General features: G+C 45.8%; 1 protein-coding gene across 6 annotated transcripts in view; it reads left to right on the top strand.

Moving 5' to 3' along the window:
• The window catches only part of PPFIBP2 (PPFIA binding protein 2), a 191,428-nt gene that overhangs the window by 86,856 nt on the left and 89,612 nt on the right, over window positions 1–14,960 (top strand). Inside the window, exon 1 of one of the 6 annotated variants that reach the window (XM_040409259.1) lies at window positions 10,602–11,130. The exons of the other annotated variants lie outside the window; for them this stretch is intronic. Within the exon in view, the coding sequence (XP_040265193.1) occupies window positions 11,083–11,130 (48 nt within the window). The 5' untranslated portion in view covers window positions 10,602–11,082. Of the gene's footprint in view, window positions 1–10,601; window positions 11,131–14,960 lie in introns of those variants that run through there. 6 annotated transcript variants of the gene reach the window in all.

Here is a 14,960-nt window from a genome sequence, read left to right as displayed (position 1 = left end):
TAGATACTGGGGTGATTTACAACAGCAAATATTTATTGATGAAGGGCAGAGGTGTCTCCCCCACCCCTCCCTATATATACACTGCCCGTCCCCCAAAAATTTGCCACCAAAAAATTTGCCACCAAAAATATTTCGTTGGACCGCCTTTAGCTTTGATTACGGCACGCATTCGCTGTGGCATTGTTTCGATAACCTTCTGCAATGTCACAAGATTTATTTCCATCCAGTGTTGCATTCATTTTTCACCAAGATCTTGCATTGATGATGGTAGAGTCTGACCGCTGCGCAAAGCCTTCTCCAGCACATCCCAAAGATTCTCAATGGGGTTAAGGTCTGGACTCTGTGGTGGCCAATCCATGTGTGACAATGATGTCTCCCTGAACCACTCCTTCACAATTTGAGCCCGATGAATCCTGGCATTGTCATCTTGGAATAAGCCCGTGCCATCAGGGAAGAACAGATCCATTGATGGAATAACCTGGTCCTTCAGTATGTTCAGGTAGTCGGCTGACCTCATTCTTGGAGAACATACTGTTGCTGAACCTAGACCTGACCAACTGCAGCAACCCCAGATCATAGCACTGCCCCCACAGGCTTGTACAGGAGGCACTAGGCATGATGGGTCCTTCATCTGCCTCTCTTCTTACCCTGATGCGCCCATCACTCTGGAACAGGGTAAATCTGGACTCATCAGACCACACAACCTTCCTCCATTGCTCCAGAGTCCAATCTTTATGCTCCCTAGCAAATTGAAGCCTTTTTTTCTGGTTTGCCTCACTGATTAGTGGTTTTCTTACGGCTACGCAGCTGTTCAGTCCCAATCCCTTGAGTTCCCTTCGCATTGTGCGTGTGGAAATGCTCTTACTTTCACTATTAAACATAGCCCTGAGTTCTACTGTTGTTTTTATTCGATTTGATTTCACCAAACGTTTAAGTGATCGCCGATCACGATCATTCAGGATTTTTTTCCTGCCACATTTCTTCCTCCAATACGATGGGTCCCCACTATCCTTCCAGTTTTTAATAATGCGTTGGACAGTTCTTAACCCAATTTTAGTAGCTTCTGCAATCTCCTTAGATGTTTTCTCTGCTTGATGCATGCCAATGATTTGACCCTTCTCAAACAGACTAACATCTTTTCCACGACCACGAGATGTGTCTTTCGACAGGGTTGTTTAAGAAACGAGAAGCAACTCATTGCACCAGTTGAGGTTAAAAAACGTATTGCAGGCTGAAAGATAATTAATTCAAGATCAATGCACCACAAATATTTATTGATGAGGAGTAGAGGTCTCTCTTTCAATATAATATATAGATGGATATATATATATATATATATATATATATATATATAGCGAAGTCTTCGGATTAATACTGTACATCTACAATGTATGGGCTCCAATGATCCGAAGTTAGTTATTCGCGAAGTCGCGCATGACTTCATTGAGCAACTTTGCTAGTTGATTTTTAAAGGGGAAAACCACTTTAAAACTTGAAAGTGAACTCGGCTTCGGTTTCGAAGGTACCAGACGCATCTCTGTACAGTATTAATCCGAAGTTTTGAATGGAGCGACCTCAGATGTAACACCCGAAGCTCGCTTCGCTCATCACAAATCACTGGAAGTTTACATAGTACAATAGGAGCATCGACAATGGCTTCTTGTTCTGCTGCCTGCATTAGCAGATCTGACATCCCATGGAGAAGTGGCTTCTGGTAGCGTTTTACAGAGAGTCTGGCTAATATGTGTCTTTTGTAACAACAAATAGGTCAAAAGAAAACCATTACCGGCTACAAACAGTACTTGCAAAGAATTAGGGTACTTTCACACTTGCGGCAGAGGATTCCGGCAATCCGGACGCAAACGGATGGCATTTGTCAGCCGAACACTTAATGCCGGATCCGGCACTAATACACTTCACTGTAAGTTAATGCCGGATCCGGCATTCCGGCAAGTGTTCAGTATTTTTGGCCCGGAGAGAAAACTGCAGCATGCTGCGGTATTTTCTCCGTCCAAAAAACATAAGAAGGGACTGATCTGATGCATCCTGAACGGATTGCTCTCCATTCAGAATGCATTAGGATAAAAATCAGTTTTTTTCTGGTATTGATCACCTGTGACGGAACTCAACACCGGAAAACAAAAAAACGCTAGTGTGAAAGTCCCCCTTACAGAATTGTATTTTATTCATCATAGTCACCTTAAAGGGGTTGTCGAGGATTTTTATATTGATGGCCTATCCTCGGGATAGGTCATCCGTATGAGATTGGCGGGGGTCTGACTCTAGCTGTATGAGCCTCTTCACGTTCATCGGTCACCTGGCCTAGGCTCAGCTCAGCCCCGTTTGAGTGAATGGGTCTGAGCTGCAGGACGGCGCTGTGTTTGCGGAGCTGCGAGGAGGCTCCAATGCTCACCGACGCTCCGCTGAGTGCCGCAGCTTCCTCAAACAGTCGTTGGGCAGGAGTTCTAGGAGTTGAACCTCCGCAGATCTCATATTGATGACCTGTCCTGAGGACAGGCCATTAATATGAAAATCCAATAAAACCCCTTTAAAGAGGTTTTCCAGGACTTGGTCTATCATCATGATCGGTGGGGGTCGGGTCGGTGGGGGGAAACTAACACTGACCAATAAATGCTGCCAGTGTCAGACAGTGCAGGGACACCCTCCCCCCCCCCCCCCCCCCAACTGGTATCATCCTGTTATATCTTTATTCCTATACTGCTAGAAGGAATAATAGAGGAATGGCACAACAAAGAGTTATAAGAATAGATGTTCCAGAATTGTTATTACATGGGGAATGCAAGTAATTACTGAACGAGACATTCAGGGGAGGGGACGGGTCCTTCTTTCAGCACACCAGAGGAATACTTTAAAGGAGTTTTTTCAACTGAGACATTGGTGGCATATCCCATCAGATAGGTCCAGGTCCCACTTCTGTGACCCACACATCTCCAGAACAGGACCCCCAAAGTGATCGGAGAGCAGCCACATGTGCGCAGCCTCCCTCCATTCATTTTTATTCCGAAAAAAAGCCAAGTGGGCTCACTTGCTCTTTTTGTCGAAATTCCCATACAAATGAACGGAGAGCGCGCTGTTCGTGTGCAGTATCATCCCCTCCATTTTCTGGGGCCCATTTTGGACATAGGTGTGGATCTCAGAGTTAGGACCCACAGATATCTGATTTTGATGGCACCAAAGTCACAGATGCCACAACCCCTTTACTATATTCAGATGATAGATAATAAATTGTTCCAATGAAAAAACAATACTACACACAATAAAGAAAGTTGGGCCGCGCTCGATAGCAAGGAATAGAGAGGATATGCGTTTCGGAGCCTGATTGGATCTTTCATCATGTATAAATAGAGATGACATCATGTTTGTTTATACAACTAAGCTGTGATGTCACCGAGCTTCACCGCCCATGAGGTTCTCGGCATCTGACTTATCATAAAATAGACAAAATAGTGTAAGCTTGCAACAGAAATCTACCGACAATATATACAGAGACGTCCGACATTTCTGTAGATCCGAGATATCAGTGTGGCAGAATAAATCTGAAGACTGGTGAGCATAATTGATGTAACAGAGTTACCAGCATAGCAGGGCAGGTGTAGCAAAGTTATTATGGCGACTGCTGTAGCAGAGTTGATGGAGCAGATTTCCGAAGACTGCTATAGAAGAATTGATGTAGCGGAGTTCTGGAGAATGGTATGGCAGAGTTGATGTGGTGGAGTAATGAAGACCGGAACAGCAGAGTTGGGCAGCTAATGGTATAAAAACCTGGGGGGATTACATCATTATTGAGTGGCGGGTTGTCCTAACCACCTAAAGCACAGGAGAAGACACTGAGCCAGCCAGAAGAGGGCAGCACAGCGGTGCTCAGAGCTGAATCCAGTAGTTGCTCACCAGGCTAGTCGATGCTCTCTAGTCCAGGGATGGCCAACCTGCGGCTCTCCAGCTGTTGTAAAACTACAATTCCCACCATGCCCTGCCATAGGCTGATAGTTGTAGGCTGTCTGGGCATGCTGGGAGTTGTAGTTTTGCAACAGCCCTGCAGTCTAGTGTCTAGTCTATTCCCTGCACAGTGGGGACCGGGAGTATTTTATGTAGGGCAATACTGCACTGCAGCCCTTTGATTCCCAGGGACAATGGGTATCATGGCAGCCTGTCCCCCATCGATCAGTAACTCTTGGCCCATCACTCACAATAATGCGATAATCTCTTTAACGTGGCTCCAAGGTGGAGCTTCCCTTTAAGCTTCTCTTGTTATACTCCACATACATCACGCCAATAATGCAATCACTCAGCGGTGACTTTGGCGGGGTAAACCTCAAACTACTTTACGTACAATGGATCATCAGCCTTAATTATCAGGTCTTGTCTTGTAAAATCCCCATCTGTCTGTTTAAACGTCGATTTACCAGGGCAGGTGATTAAATTTCCGCGTAAGTGACACTTCCCGCAGAAATTAGTATAAATACCCCGGCTGACAGCCGTCCAATGTGACGATGGGAGGAGGTGGAAGCCCGGCGGTTTACGTTACAGGCTGAGCTATCAGACTTCTGTATATAAATGGTCATGAGATGCGGCGGCACAGCTGTGCTGGAAATGTGTGTGTACGAGCTGCGAATCTTTTTCCATCGCTCTATGAGGAAGTATATCATTTACAGCGGATGTAGTGGGGGTCATTTATGGAAAGGTCAGAGTACAGAATGGCACACGTGAGGTTAAAATGGTACTGTGGACATGCTTCCTAGGCTTTGTCCACTTAAGGGCTCATGCACACTGAGATGAGGAGGCTCGTCTCCTCAGCACTCCCTCAGTGCGCCTGCGCCGATGACGTCTTCTCTTTCTGTGATGTCATGACATCACCGAAAGAGAAGACGTCATCGGCGCAGGCGCACTGAGGGAGTTCTGAGGAGACGAGCCTCCTCATCTCAGAGCGCCTGCGCCGAATGACCAGAGGCGCGCGATTTTTGAAATACTGACAGGGCCGGCCGGAGGAGGAGATCATGGCTGGCCCTGTCAATCAACACGGCGAGGGGGCGGTTTTCTGCTGCGGCTACCAGCAAGTAGACGCCCTACTTGCTGGTAGAGACCGGATTTACATATTATAAAACTTCGTTTTCTAAAGAATCGGCCGCATGAAAGTAAGTAAGACCATTATATTTTCCTATATCGCGCTATAAGGAATATAACTATCCAAAAAAAAAAAAAAGAGTTTTGTGGGGTGACAGAAACCCTTTAAGTACCTTCTGTAGGTGCTGGGTGAAGAACAGGAGGGCTGCACCTGAGAGGGGTAGTAGTTAGAGCAAGGTATTCCCACCTGGAACCTGGACCTGCAGCCCGGACCCGGACACTTGTTTGGTCATCAACTCTGTTATTATGACCCTTTGGCCAGTATCCTGATCCATCCTTTGCAATGCCTGTGGAAAAGGGGGCTGTATGCAAATTCTCACAACCCATTAGAAAACAGATTGCAGTTTAGCAGGGCTAGACCCCCTCGTCAGGTGCACCGTGCCCGTGGTGGTGTAACTTGAAGCTCCTGGAGCACAATGGCTTAGAGTAAGGATACATGGATACTTGGTTATGCTTTGCCCTTGCTGAAAGTATGACAGGCTAAAACTTCCTAACAATGGTGCAGGGCATTCCCACCTTTAAGCTGGACCTCAATCTGGGACTCGGGACACTTGAATCTGGACCTGGACACTTTTTCTCTCGCCTGCTCCCTTACTATGACTCTTAGCCCAATATCCTACTCATTTGCGGGGCTTCTGGGATTAGAGGTTCTGTGTAAATTCTCACAACCCATTAGAAAAAAGAATGAGGCCAACAAGGACTAGACCACCTGCTCCAGGAGCCACAGGTATAACTTGAGGCTCCCAATGGCTTAGAGTAGGGATACATGGATACTTGGTTATGCTTTGCCCTTCCTGAAAGTATGACAGGCTAAAACTTCCTAACAATGGTGCAGGGCATTCCCACCTGGAAGCTGGACCTCAATCTGGGACCCGGACACTTGTTTGCTCTCCTATTCCCTGACTATGCACCTTTGGCCAATATCCTACTTCCTTGTTTGAAGTACATTCCCACCAGGAACCTGGACCTGAATCTTGGACCTGGACACTTTTTCTCTCGCCTGCTCCCTTACTATGACTCTTAGCCCAATATCCTACTCGTTTGCGGGGCTTCTGGGATTAGAGGTTCTGTGTAAATTCTCACAACCCATTAGAAAAAAGAATGAGGCCAACAAGGACTAGACCACCTGCTCCAGGAGCCACAGGTATAACTTGAGGCTCCCAATGGCCTGGAGTAAGGATACATGGATACTTTGCCTCACCTGAAAGCATGGCAAGCTGAAACTTCCTAAAATGGTGGCATTTTGATGGTTGGTATTGAAGAAGTCTATTCCCACCCGGAATCTGGACCTGAATTCCAGACCCAGACACTTTTTCTCTTGCCTACTCCCTTTCTCTGACTCTTGGGCCAATATCCTACTCGTTTGCAGTGCTTCTGGGAATGGGTAAATCTGTGCAAATTCTCACAACCCAGTAGAAAGAATAATGAGGCCAACAATGGCTAGCCCCCCTTCTCCGGGAGCCATAGGTGTAACTTGAAGCTCCCTATGGCCTGGAGTAAGGATACATGGATACTTTGTTATACCGTGCCCCACCTGAAAGCATGACAAGCTGAAACTTCCTAACAATGGTGGCATTTTTCCTGGATTTATGTCACACCCTCTAAAGAGGATCTGTCAATGCAGCTGATCCACCTTGTCATCCATGTGAGGAGTCTCAGCCATTATTTAATATTTAATATCTGGCTCAGTGGTTGACATTGGGGTACTGGGATCGAATCCAACTAGGAGCAATCTTTCAGGGGAAATGTAGTATAAGGCCTCATGCACACGACCGTTGGTGTCCCGTTCCCGTATTGCGGATCCGCAATACACGGGCACCGTTCCGTTGTCATTTCGCATCACGGATGCGGACCCATTCATTTCAATGGGTCCGCAAATCCGGAGATGCGGAACGGAAACACGGAACGGAACACTACGGAAGCACTACGGAAAGCTTTCTGGGGTTCCGTTCCGTGCCTCCGCACCGCAAAAAGATAGAACATGCTCTATCTTTTTGCGAAACGGAAGGATCGCGGACCCATTCAAGTGAATGGGTCTGCGATCCCCATGCGCCTGCCCCACGGAAGGTGCCCGCGCATTGCGGACCACAATTTGCGGTTCACGGGCACGGGACACCAACGGTCGTGTGCATGAGCCCTTAGGGTTATAAGCAGACAAAGACAACAGCAGCAGACTGGACCCTAGTAAGGCATGATTATACAAAAATAGCAGAGCTGAGTATGTCAGGTGTCATAGACCTGAATGTATCTAATGTAGCAGAGCTGTTTTTGTTCCATGTAGCAGTGCTGAGTTTATCATTTGGCACATTGTATTGCCTTTTTGTTCTCACTGTGCATTTGCAGCTGAAATGGGCAAAATGGCACAGTTCCATCATTCTTGGTTGAAAAATGCCCACAAAGACGATTTTTTTAAAAACTGAATTGAGAAGTTGTCAGAAAATGAGCATACCCTGTAAAGGGGTTCTCTCTTTCAGACAATGCCATTTGTAAGCCCCCATATGATAAACTGTAAACTGGGGGGCAATCTGGCAGCAAATGTTTAATTCCTTTACAGCGCCACCACTGGAGATATGAAGCATTACACTGTTTTCTAGTTTTTTAGTTCACACGACCGAATGTCTTTTTCAGTGTTTTGCGGTCCGTTTTTCACTGATCCGTTGTTCCGTTTTTGAGTTCCGTTGTGTTTCCGTTTCTGTTCCATTTTTCCGTTCCGTTTTTCCGTATGGCATATACAGTATACAGAAATTACATAGAAAAAATGGGGCTGGGCATAACATTTTCAATAGATGGTTCCACAAAAAACGGAACGGATACGGAAGACATACGGATGCATTTCCGTATGTGTTCCGTTTTTTTTGCGGACCCATTGACTTGAATGGAGCCACGGAACGTGATTTGCGGGCAATAATAGGACATGTTCTATCTTTCAACGGAACGGAAAAAACGGAAATACGGAAAACGGAATGCATACGGAACACATTCCGTTTTTAATGCGGAACCATTGAAATGAATGGTTCCGTATACCGACCGTATACGGAACACAAAAAAACAGCCCGTACACTCGCCCGTACACCGTTTTTTTTTCCGTTAACGGGCCGTTTTTTGCATTCCGTATACGGTCCGTATACGGAACCATTAATTTCAATGGTTCCACAAAAAAAAACGGAATGTACTCCATATGCATTCCGTTTCCGTATTTCCGTTTTTCCGTTCTGTTGAAAGATAGAACAAGTCCTGCTAGGCTCCATTCACACGTCCACAATGTGTTTTGCGGATCCACGGATCCGCAAAACACGGACAGCGGCAATGTGCGTTCCGCATTTTGCGGACCGCACATTGCCGGTACTGATAGAATATGCCTGTTCTTGTCCGCAATTGCGGACAAGAATAAGACATGTTCTATTTTTTGGCGGAACAGAAGTGCGGACCCGGAAGTGCGGGTCCGCAATTCCGTGTCCGGGCAGCACGATGTGCTTCCCCATAGAAATTAATGGGTCCGCAATTCGGACGAAATTGCGGTCGTGTGAATGGAGCCTTATTGGCCGCAAATCACGTTCCGTGGCTCCATTTAAGTCAATGGGTCCGCAAAAAAATGGAACACATACGGAAATGCATCCGTATGTCTTCCGTATCCGTTCCGTTTTTTGCGGAACCATCTATTGAAAATGTTATGCCCAGCCCAATTTTTTCTATGTAATTTCTGTATACTGTATATGCCATACGGAAAAACAGAACCGGAACGGAAACACAACGGAAGCAAAAAACGGAACAACGGATCCAGAAAAAACGGCCCGCAAAACACTGAAAAAGCCATACGGTCGTGTGAAAGTGGCCTTAAAGGGAAGCTGTCACCCCTATTTTGCACTATTATCTACAGTACATACATGAACAGTCCTGCAGATAAGGAGTCCAGAATGCAAAATCGGGGTGACATTTCCTTTAAGGCTGCATACACACGGCACTCAGAAATGGATGCGATTTTCAAAATGTCATGTACACAGTGTGGCCATTTTCCAGAGAGAAATTGACCTGTGGATTTTAAAATCTGCCGAAGGTCAATTGTTTGGGCAGATTTTCAGTGCAAATTTCACCCTTTGCAATGCAAAGAGTGAGATCTGGGGCAATTCCGAGAAAAAAATGTGCAGCCGCCCTCAATTCGATTCTATGGGGCCACCGGCTATTTCCATTAGGCCCATAGAAGTGAATGGGAGCGGTGGCCGGTCATGCGCGGTGCTCTTCCATTCACTTCTTTAGGGAGAGCGCTTGGTGGTGGCCGTACCCGGGGAAACCCGGGGTCCTCCGGACACCAACTTCAGCGCTCCGTTCCCGATATCAGACAATGGGGACAAATCCTACCAATATTCCCCCATTGTCTCAGATGGGAATACCCCTTTAAGATTGTTTAATTTGTCTAAGGGCTCATGCACACGGCCGTTGGTCGGTCGTTCGTGCATTGGAGACCGCAACTTGAATGGGTCCGTGACCCGTCCTCACCGCAAAAAAAATAGAACATGTTCAGAGGCACGGAAAAAAGACTCCGTGATGCTTCCGTGGGGTTCCGTGCCTCCGTTCCACATCGGCCTTCTGGATTGCGGACCCATTCAAGTGATGCGGGGTGCACGCGACCGGTGCCTGTATATTGCTGTTCACTGTCAGGATTGTACACCATGTTTTATACCGCCTTGGAGATGGTATCATTTTTGTCCAAAACATGTGCCAAAAACTAAGACATGTCACGATGAAGGACCTATATTGAGAGTGGTCCGAAACGCGTAACAAGTATATCCGTGTATTGGAAGTTTTGAAACCGCTGGAATAAAGTTTATTTTACCTTGCACACTGAAGCTGGACTTGCAAAGTTTTTTTTTCCGAAAAAACCAAGACAAGGTGCAAAATGGGACTAGATAAAAAGTTGGTGCAGAAGTTAAGTATAAAAAGTTGATGTCTAGCACGTCGTAAAGGAAACAAAATTTTGGCGCGCGTATTTGGAGTCAAAAGCGTGCGCGCTTTCCAGGCGCAGTGACATTGATCTATTTACCCCATTGTGTTTGTAGGGCATTTTATCATTTCCTATCGGTCAACATGTAATCTCTGGTCGCTGCCTTTCTTTTTGTTCTAGAAAGCGCAAATTCAGCTCTGCTACATCTTTTCACACTGTATAATCATGCCCGTTTTAAGAAAAAAAGAAAACTGGTGTAGGTATCAAATATTTTAGACCCATTTCCACCTTGATACATCAACCCTGTTTGGGTTTTTGTTTTTTTTTTGTTTGTTTTTTTACAAGCAAGACCTACAAAATCTTGAGATGTCCAGGTTGATGACCTGGTTTTCTTAGCAGTTTCGGAGAGAGGTGTTTACTCAAACCTCTCTTTGTCCCTGCGCTCGCCCTAGTCTCACACACACTACAACAGGAGGACAGAGGGATCACATTGCAGTATCTGGCAGGAGAGCAGGGCGAGGAGAAGTGACTTTCTAGGCAGCAGGAGAAGCACAGACAGGAAATAGGGGGTCTTGAAGTAATGAGTTCCAGTCACCCACCACTCTGAAACCCAGAGACGGGGCAGGCATCCTTGGAAAATACTTTTCTCCTGACTCCTTGGCAATATTTAGCTTCGGTGCTGGAGGTAACAGGCGGCTCCTCCTTGTCGTCCAACCGGTCGTATGATATTTGCTAGGATTTAATATACACAGCCTTAATGCAGATCATGCAATAGGCACAAGTTAATTTGCTTTGTGAGTAGCGCTCCATAGACAGCCCCAGGGAAGGGGGTCGCAGCCAAAAGACGTCGTAGAATGTGATCTGATTTTTCCAAGTTTGGAAAAAAAGAAAAAAAAAAGGAACGCACGAGACATTGTCATCCCAGAACAAAGGCTATGTCTCCAGCCGACAGAGCGACGAACTTTCCGAAGGGAATTTGATGTGCGAAATGGACGCAGAGAATGGAAGTTGAAATCGATATTTACAAGCACTTCACGTGGCTCCGAAGGGTAAGTGTATTCCACATGCCGAGACCTAGAAGGAGACGGGTCTCCTTAAGTTTTTTTTTTCTTTGTTTTTCTGTTTTCTTTACCAAATCCAGGAGATTTAAGTTCTAAGCGTGCGTCACGCACTTCGCTTTGTTTCTATAGCAGCAGAAGTGTCGATGAAGAGTTAACCCCGAAGAACGCGCGTTACACTCATGTGACCCTAATCACGACTTAGTTCACTGTATTTTGCAATTGGCAAATGCAACGGGTTGTCTTAAAGGGGCTTCATTAAGTAAAGTTCATTGAAACAAGTACGTGAGGTGCTCACGGCGTCTGATAGTTCTTCTGGAAGCAGATCTTGGGGACCACGGCTGCCATGTAGTACCATGTTCATTGTGAATTCAATTTACTGGCATGGGAACTTTTTGCCCTGACACGAGAATTTTATGCACTACTGCTCTCCGCACTGATTTAGGAAAGATCTTGGGGGCCGCGGTTACATTTACCACGCTGTGTGCTGTCAATAAAATTCATTAATACAAGAATTTTATGCACTACTATTCTGCACACTGATTTAGGAAAGATCTTGGGCACAGTGGTTACATGTACCACGCTGGGTGTTGTTAATAAAGTTTGTTGACACAAAAAATTTTTTGCGCTACTGTTTTTGACACTGATTTAGTAAAGATCTTGGGAGCCGTGGTTAGGGTACTTTCACACTTGCGTTGTTTGATTCCGGCAGGCAGTTCCGTTGCCTGAACTGAAACAGTATGCAAACGCATGTCATTTTTTCTGACTGATCAGGCATTTTTCAGACTGATCAGGCATTTTTCAGACTGATCGGGATTGTGATCAGTCAGAAAAATGCCTGACCAGTCAGAAAAATGCATTGCAATACCGGATCTATTTTTCCGGTGTCATCAGGCAAAACGGATCCGGTATTTATTTTTTTCTCATTTTTAAAGGTCTGCGCATGTGCAGACTGGAAGGACGGATCCGGCATTCCGGTATTTTGAATGGCATGATACATTCCTATGGAAAAAAAGGCATTCAGGCAAGTCTTCCGTTTTTTTTCGCCGGAGATAAAACCGTAGCATGCTACGGTGTTTTCTCTTTTGCCTGATCAGTCAAAATGACTGAACTGAAGACATCCTGAACGGATTAGGCTACTTTCACACTTGCGTTGTTCTTTTCCGGCATAGAGTTCCGTCACAGGGGCTCTATACCGGAAAAGAACTGATCGGTTTTATCCCCATGCGTCCTGAATGGAGTCAATCCGTTCAGTTTGCATCAGGATGACTTCAGTTCAGTCGTTTTGACTGATCAGTCAAAAGAGAAAACCGCAGCATGCTACGGTTTTCTCTCCGGCGAAAAAAACGGAAGACTTGCCTGAACGCCGGATCCGGCATTTTTTCCCATTCAGAATACCGGAATGCCGGATCCGTCGTTCCGGAATGCGCATGCGCAGATCGGTAAAAATGTGAAAAAATGTACAAGACGGATCCGTCGGTCCGCATGACAAGCGAAGAGACGGATCCGTCCTTGCAATGCATTTGTGAGACGGATCCGCACCCGGATCCGTCTCACAAATGCTTTCAGTCAGCGGCAGATCGGTGGATCCGGAGGGCATTTCCGACGACGGAACTGCCGGCCGGATCACACTGCCGCAAGTGTGAAAGTAGCCTTACTCTCCATTCAGAATGCATGGGGATATGCCTGATCAGTTCTTTTCCGGTATAGAGCCCCTGTGACGGAACTCTATGCCGGAAAAGAAAAACGCTAATGTGAAAGTAGCCTTACATGTACCACGCAGCCTGTGTGTTGTAAACAGATGCAGACGTTTGTATTATTTGAACGGATCCGTCTGTGCAGATCCATGACAGATCCGCACCAAACGCGAGTGTGAAAGTAGCCTTATGCACTGCGCTACTTTCCACACCGATTTAATAAAGATCTTGGGGACTGTGGTTACATGTACTGTGCTGTGTGTTATAAATAAAGTTTGTTAACACGAGAACTTTATGCACTACTAGTTCTGACACTGATTTAGGAAAGATCTTGGGGACCGTGGTTACATGTACCACGCTGTGTTGTAAATAAAGTTTGTTGACACAAAAATGTTATGCACTACTACTCTCCGCATTGATTTAGGAAAAATCTTGGGGACCGTGGTTACATGTAACACACAGTGGGGGAGATTTATCAAACTGGTGTAAAGTAGAACTGGCTGCGTTCCCCATAGCAACCAATCAGATTCCACCTTCCATTTTCCAAAGGAGCTGTAAAAAATGAAAGGTGGAATCTGATTGGTTGCCATGGGGAACTAAGACAGTTCTACTTTACACCAGTTTGATAAATCTCCCCCTGTGTGTTCTAAATAAAGTTTACGTGAGAATTTTATACGCTACTGCTCTCCCCACTGATTTAGGAAAGATCGTGGGGACCGTGGTTACATGTACCACGCTGTGTGTTGTAATTAAAGTGTGTCGACGTGGGAATTTTGTGCCCTACTAGCTTTGACAATTATTTAGGAAAGATCTTGGGGACCGTGGTTACATCATGTACTCCACTATAAATTGTAAATAAAGTTTGTTGAATCAAGAATTTTATGCACTACTACTCCACACCAATTTAGGAAACACCTTGGGGAATGTGGTTGCAAGTAGTGTGCTGTTTGTTGTAAATAAAGTTTGTTGACAAGAGAATTTTATACGCTGCTACTCACCACACTTTTGTTTAGTTTAGAAGAATTTAATTAGGGCTCATTCACACAACCGTGGTTTGGTTCCGCATCCAAACCGCATTTTTTGCGGCTCGGGTGCGGACCCATTCACTTCAATGCTGTCCGCATCCGTTGCTCCGTTCCGTGGACCCACAAAAATGATAGGTCATGTCCTATTCTTGTCCGTTTTGCGGAAGGCACACAGGCGGCATCCGTGTTTTGTGGATCCGCAATTTGCGGAACGCAAAACACGGCACGTTTGTGTGAACAAGCCCTTACTAGGAGACCATGACTGGGTGTAGTAAATAAAGTTCATTGACAGGAAGTGTCTGCGCTCACTTCGTCAATCTGATGGAATATGGCCACATGTATGAGCAGTCAGAGGGCGGTGTATGCAGTGATTTATGAAGACCTCACCCATCATGGGTGTTTGGTCCTTAACCCCTTCCCGACTGCAATCCGTTTATATACGTGATATTTGCACATGCCCCGTGCAGCTACCACGTGTATAAACGTCAAGCCGGCTCTTTAATCCAAGTGCTGCAAAGCGCTTGGATTAAAGCTTCTGCCCCTGTCCTGCTGCTGTCACGGACAGCATACAGTTCGGTAATGCCTGGTAGGGGGGATCCTGCTGATTAAAATAATACCTGTCTTGTGAAAATCTGTTGTGTCGTTCCTGAGAAAAAAGTATTTTTATTATTTATGCAAATGAGGGTTTCAGTGCACCAAGGGGTGTGGCCTGCACTGGAAAGTGCACTGAATCCGCCATTTGCATAGAGAATAAAAGCCTATCTTCCTCGTGAACCCCACAACTGATTTTTACAAGACAGGTATCATTTTAATCAGCACGATCAACCCTACAAGGGAGTATGCCTGGTTTTACAGGGTTGATCTTGCTGCTAAACCTATAAGGTTTTAATACCCCTTGCACTGGCGGTGGATCGCCAAAGTTATGTAGAAGCGTCGGCCTCTACATAACCAGGGCCGGTGCAAGGATTTTCGCAGGGCAAGATAAAAAAGGCAAGATAAAAAAAGTTAATCCAGCTTCTTGTAGCCATCTCCCTGACAGCCGCTAGAGGCGCTTCCGCGATTCTCACTGTGAAAATTACAGTGGGAAGACGCGCATTCG

This window comes from Bufo bufo, chromosome 10 (assembly GCF_905171765.1).
Source record: "Bufo bufo chromosome 10, aBufBuf1.1, whole genome shotgun sequence".
Lineage (NCBI taxonomy): Eukaryota > Metazoa > Chordata > Amphibia > Anura > Bufonidae > Bufo > Bufo bufo.
Note: the sequence above shows the minus strand (reverse complement) of the source record. Positions and strands in the feature narration are given on the sequence as shown.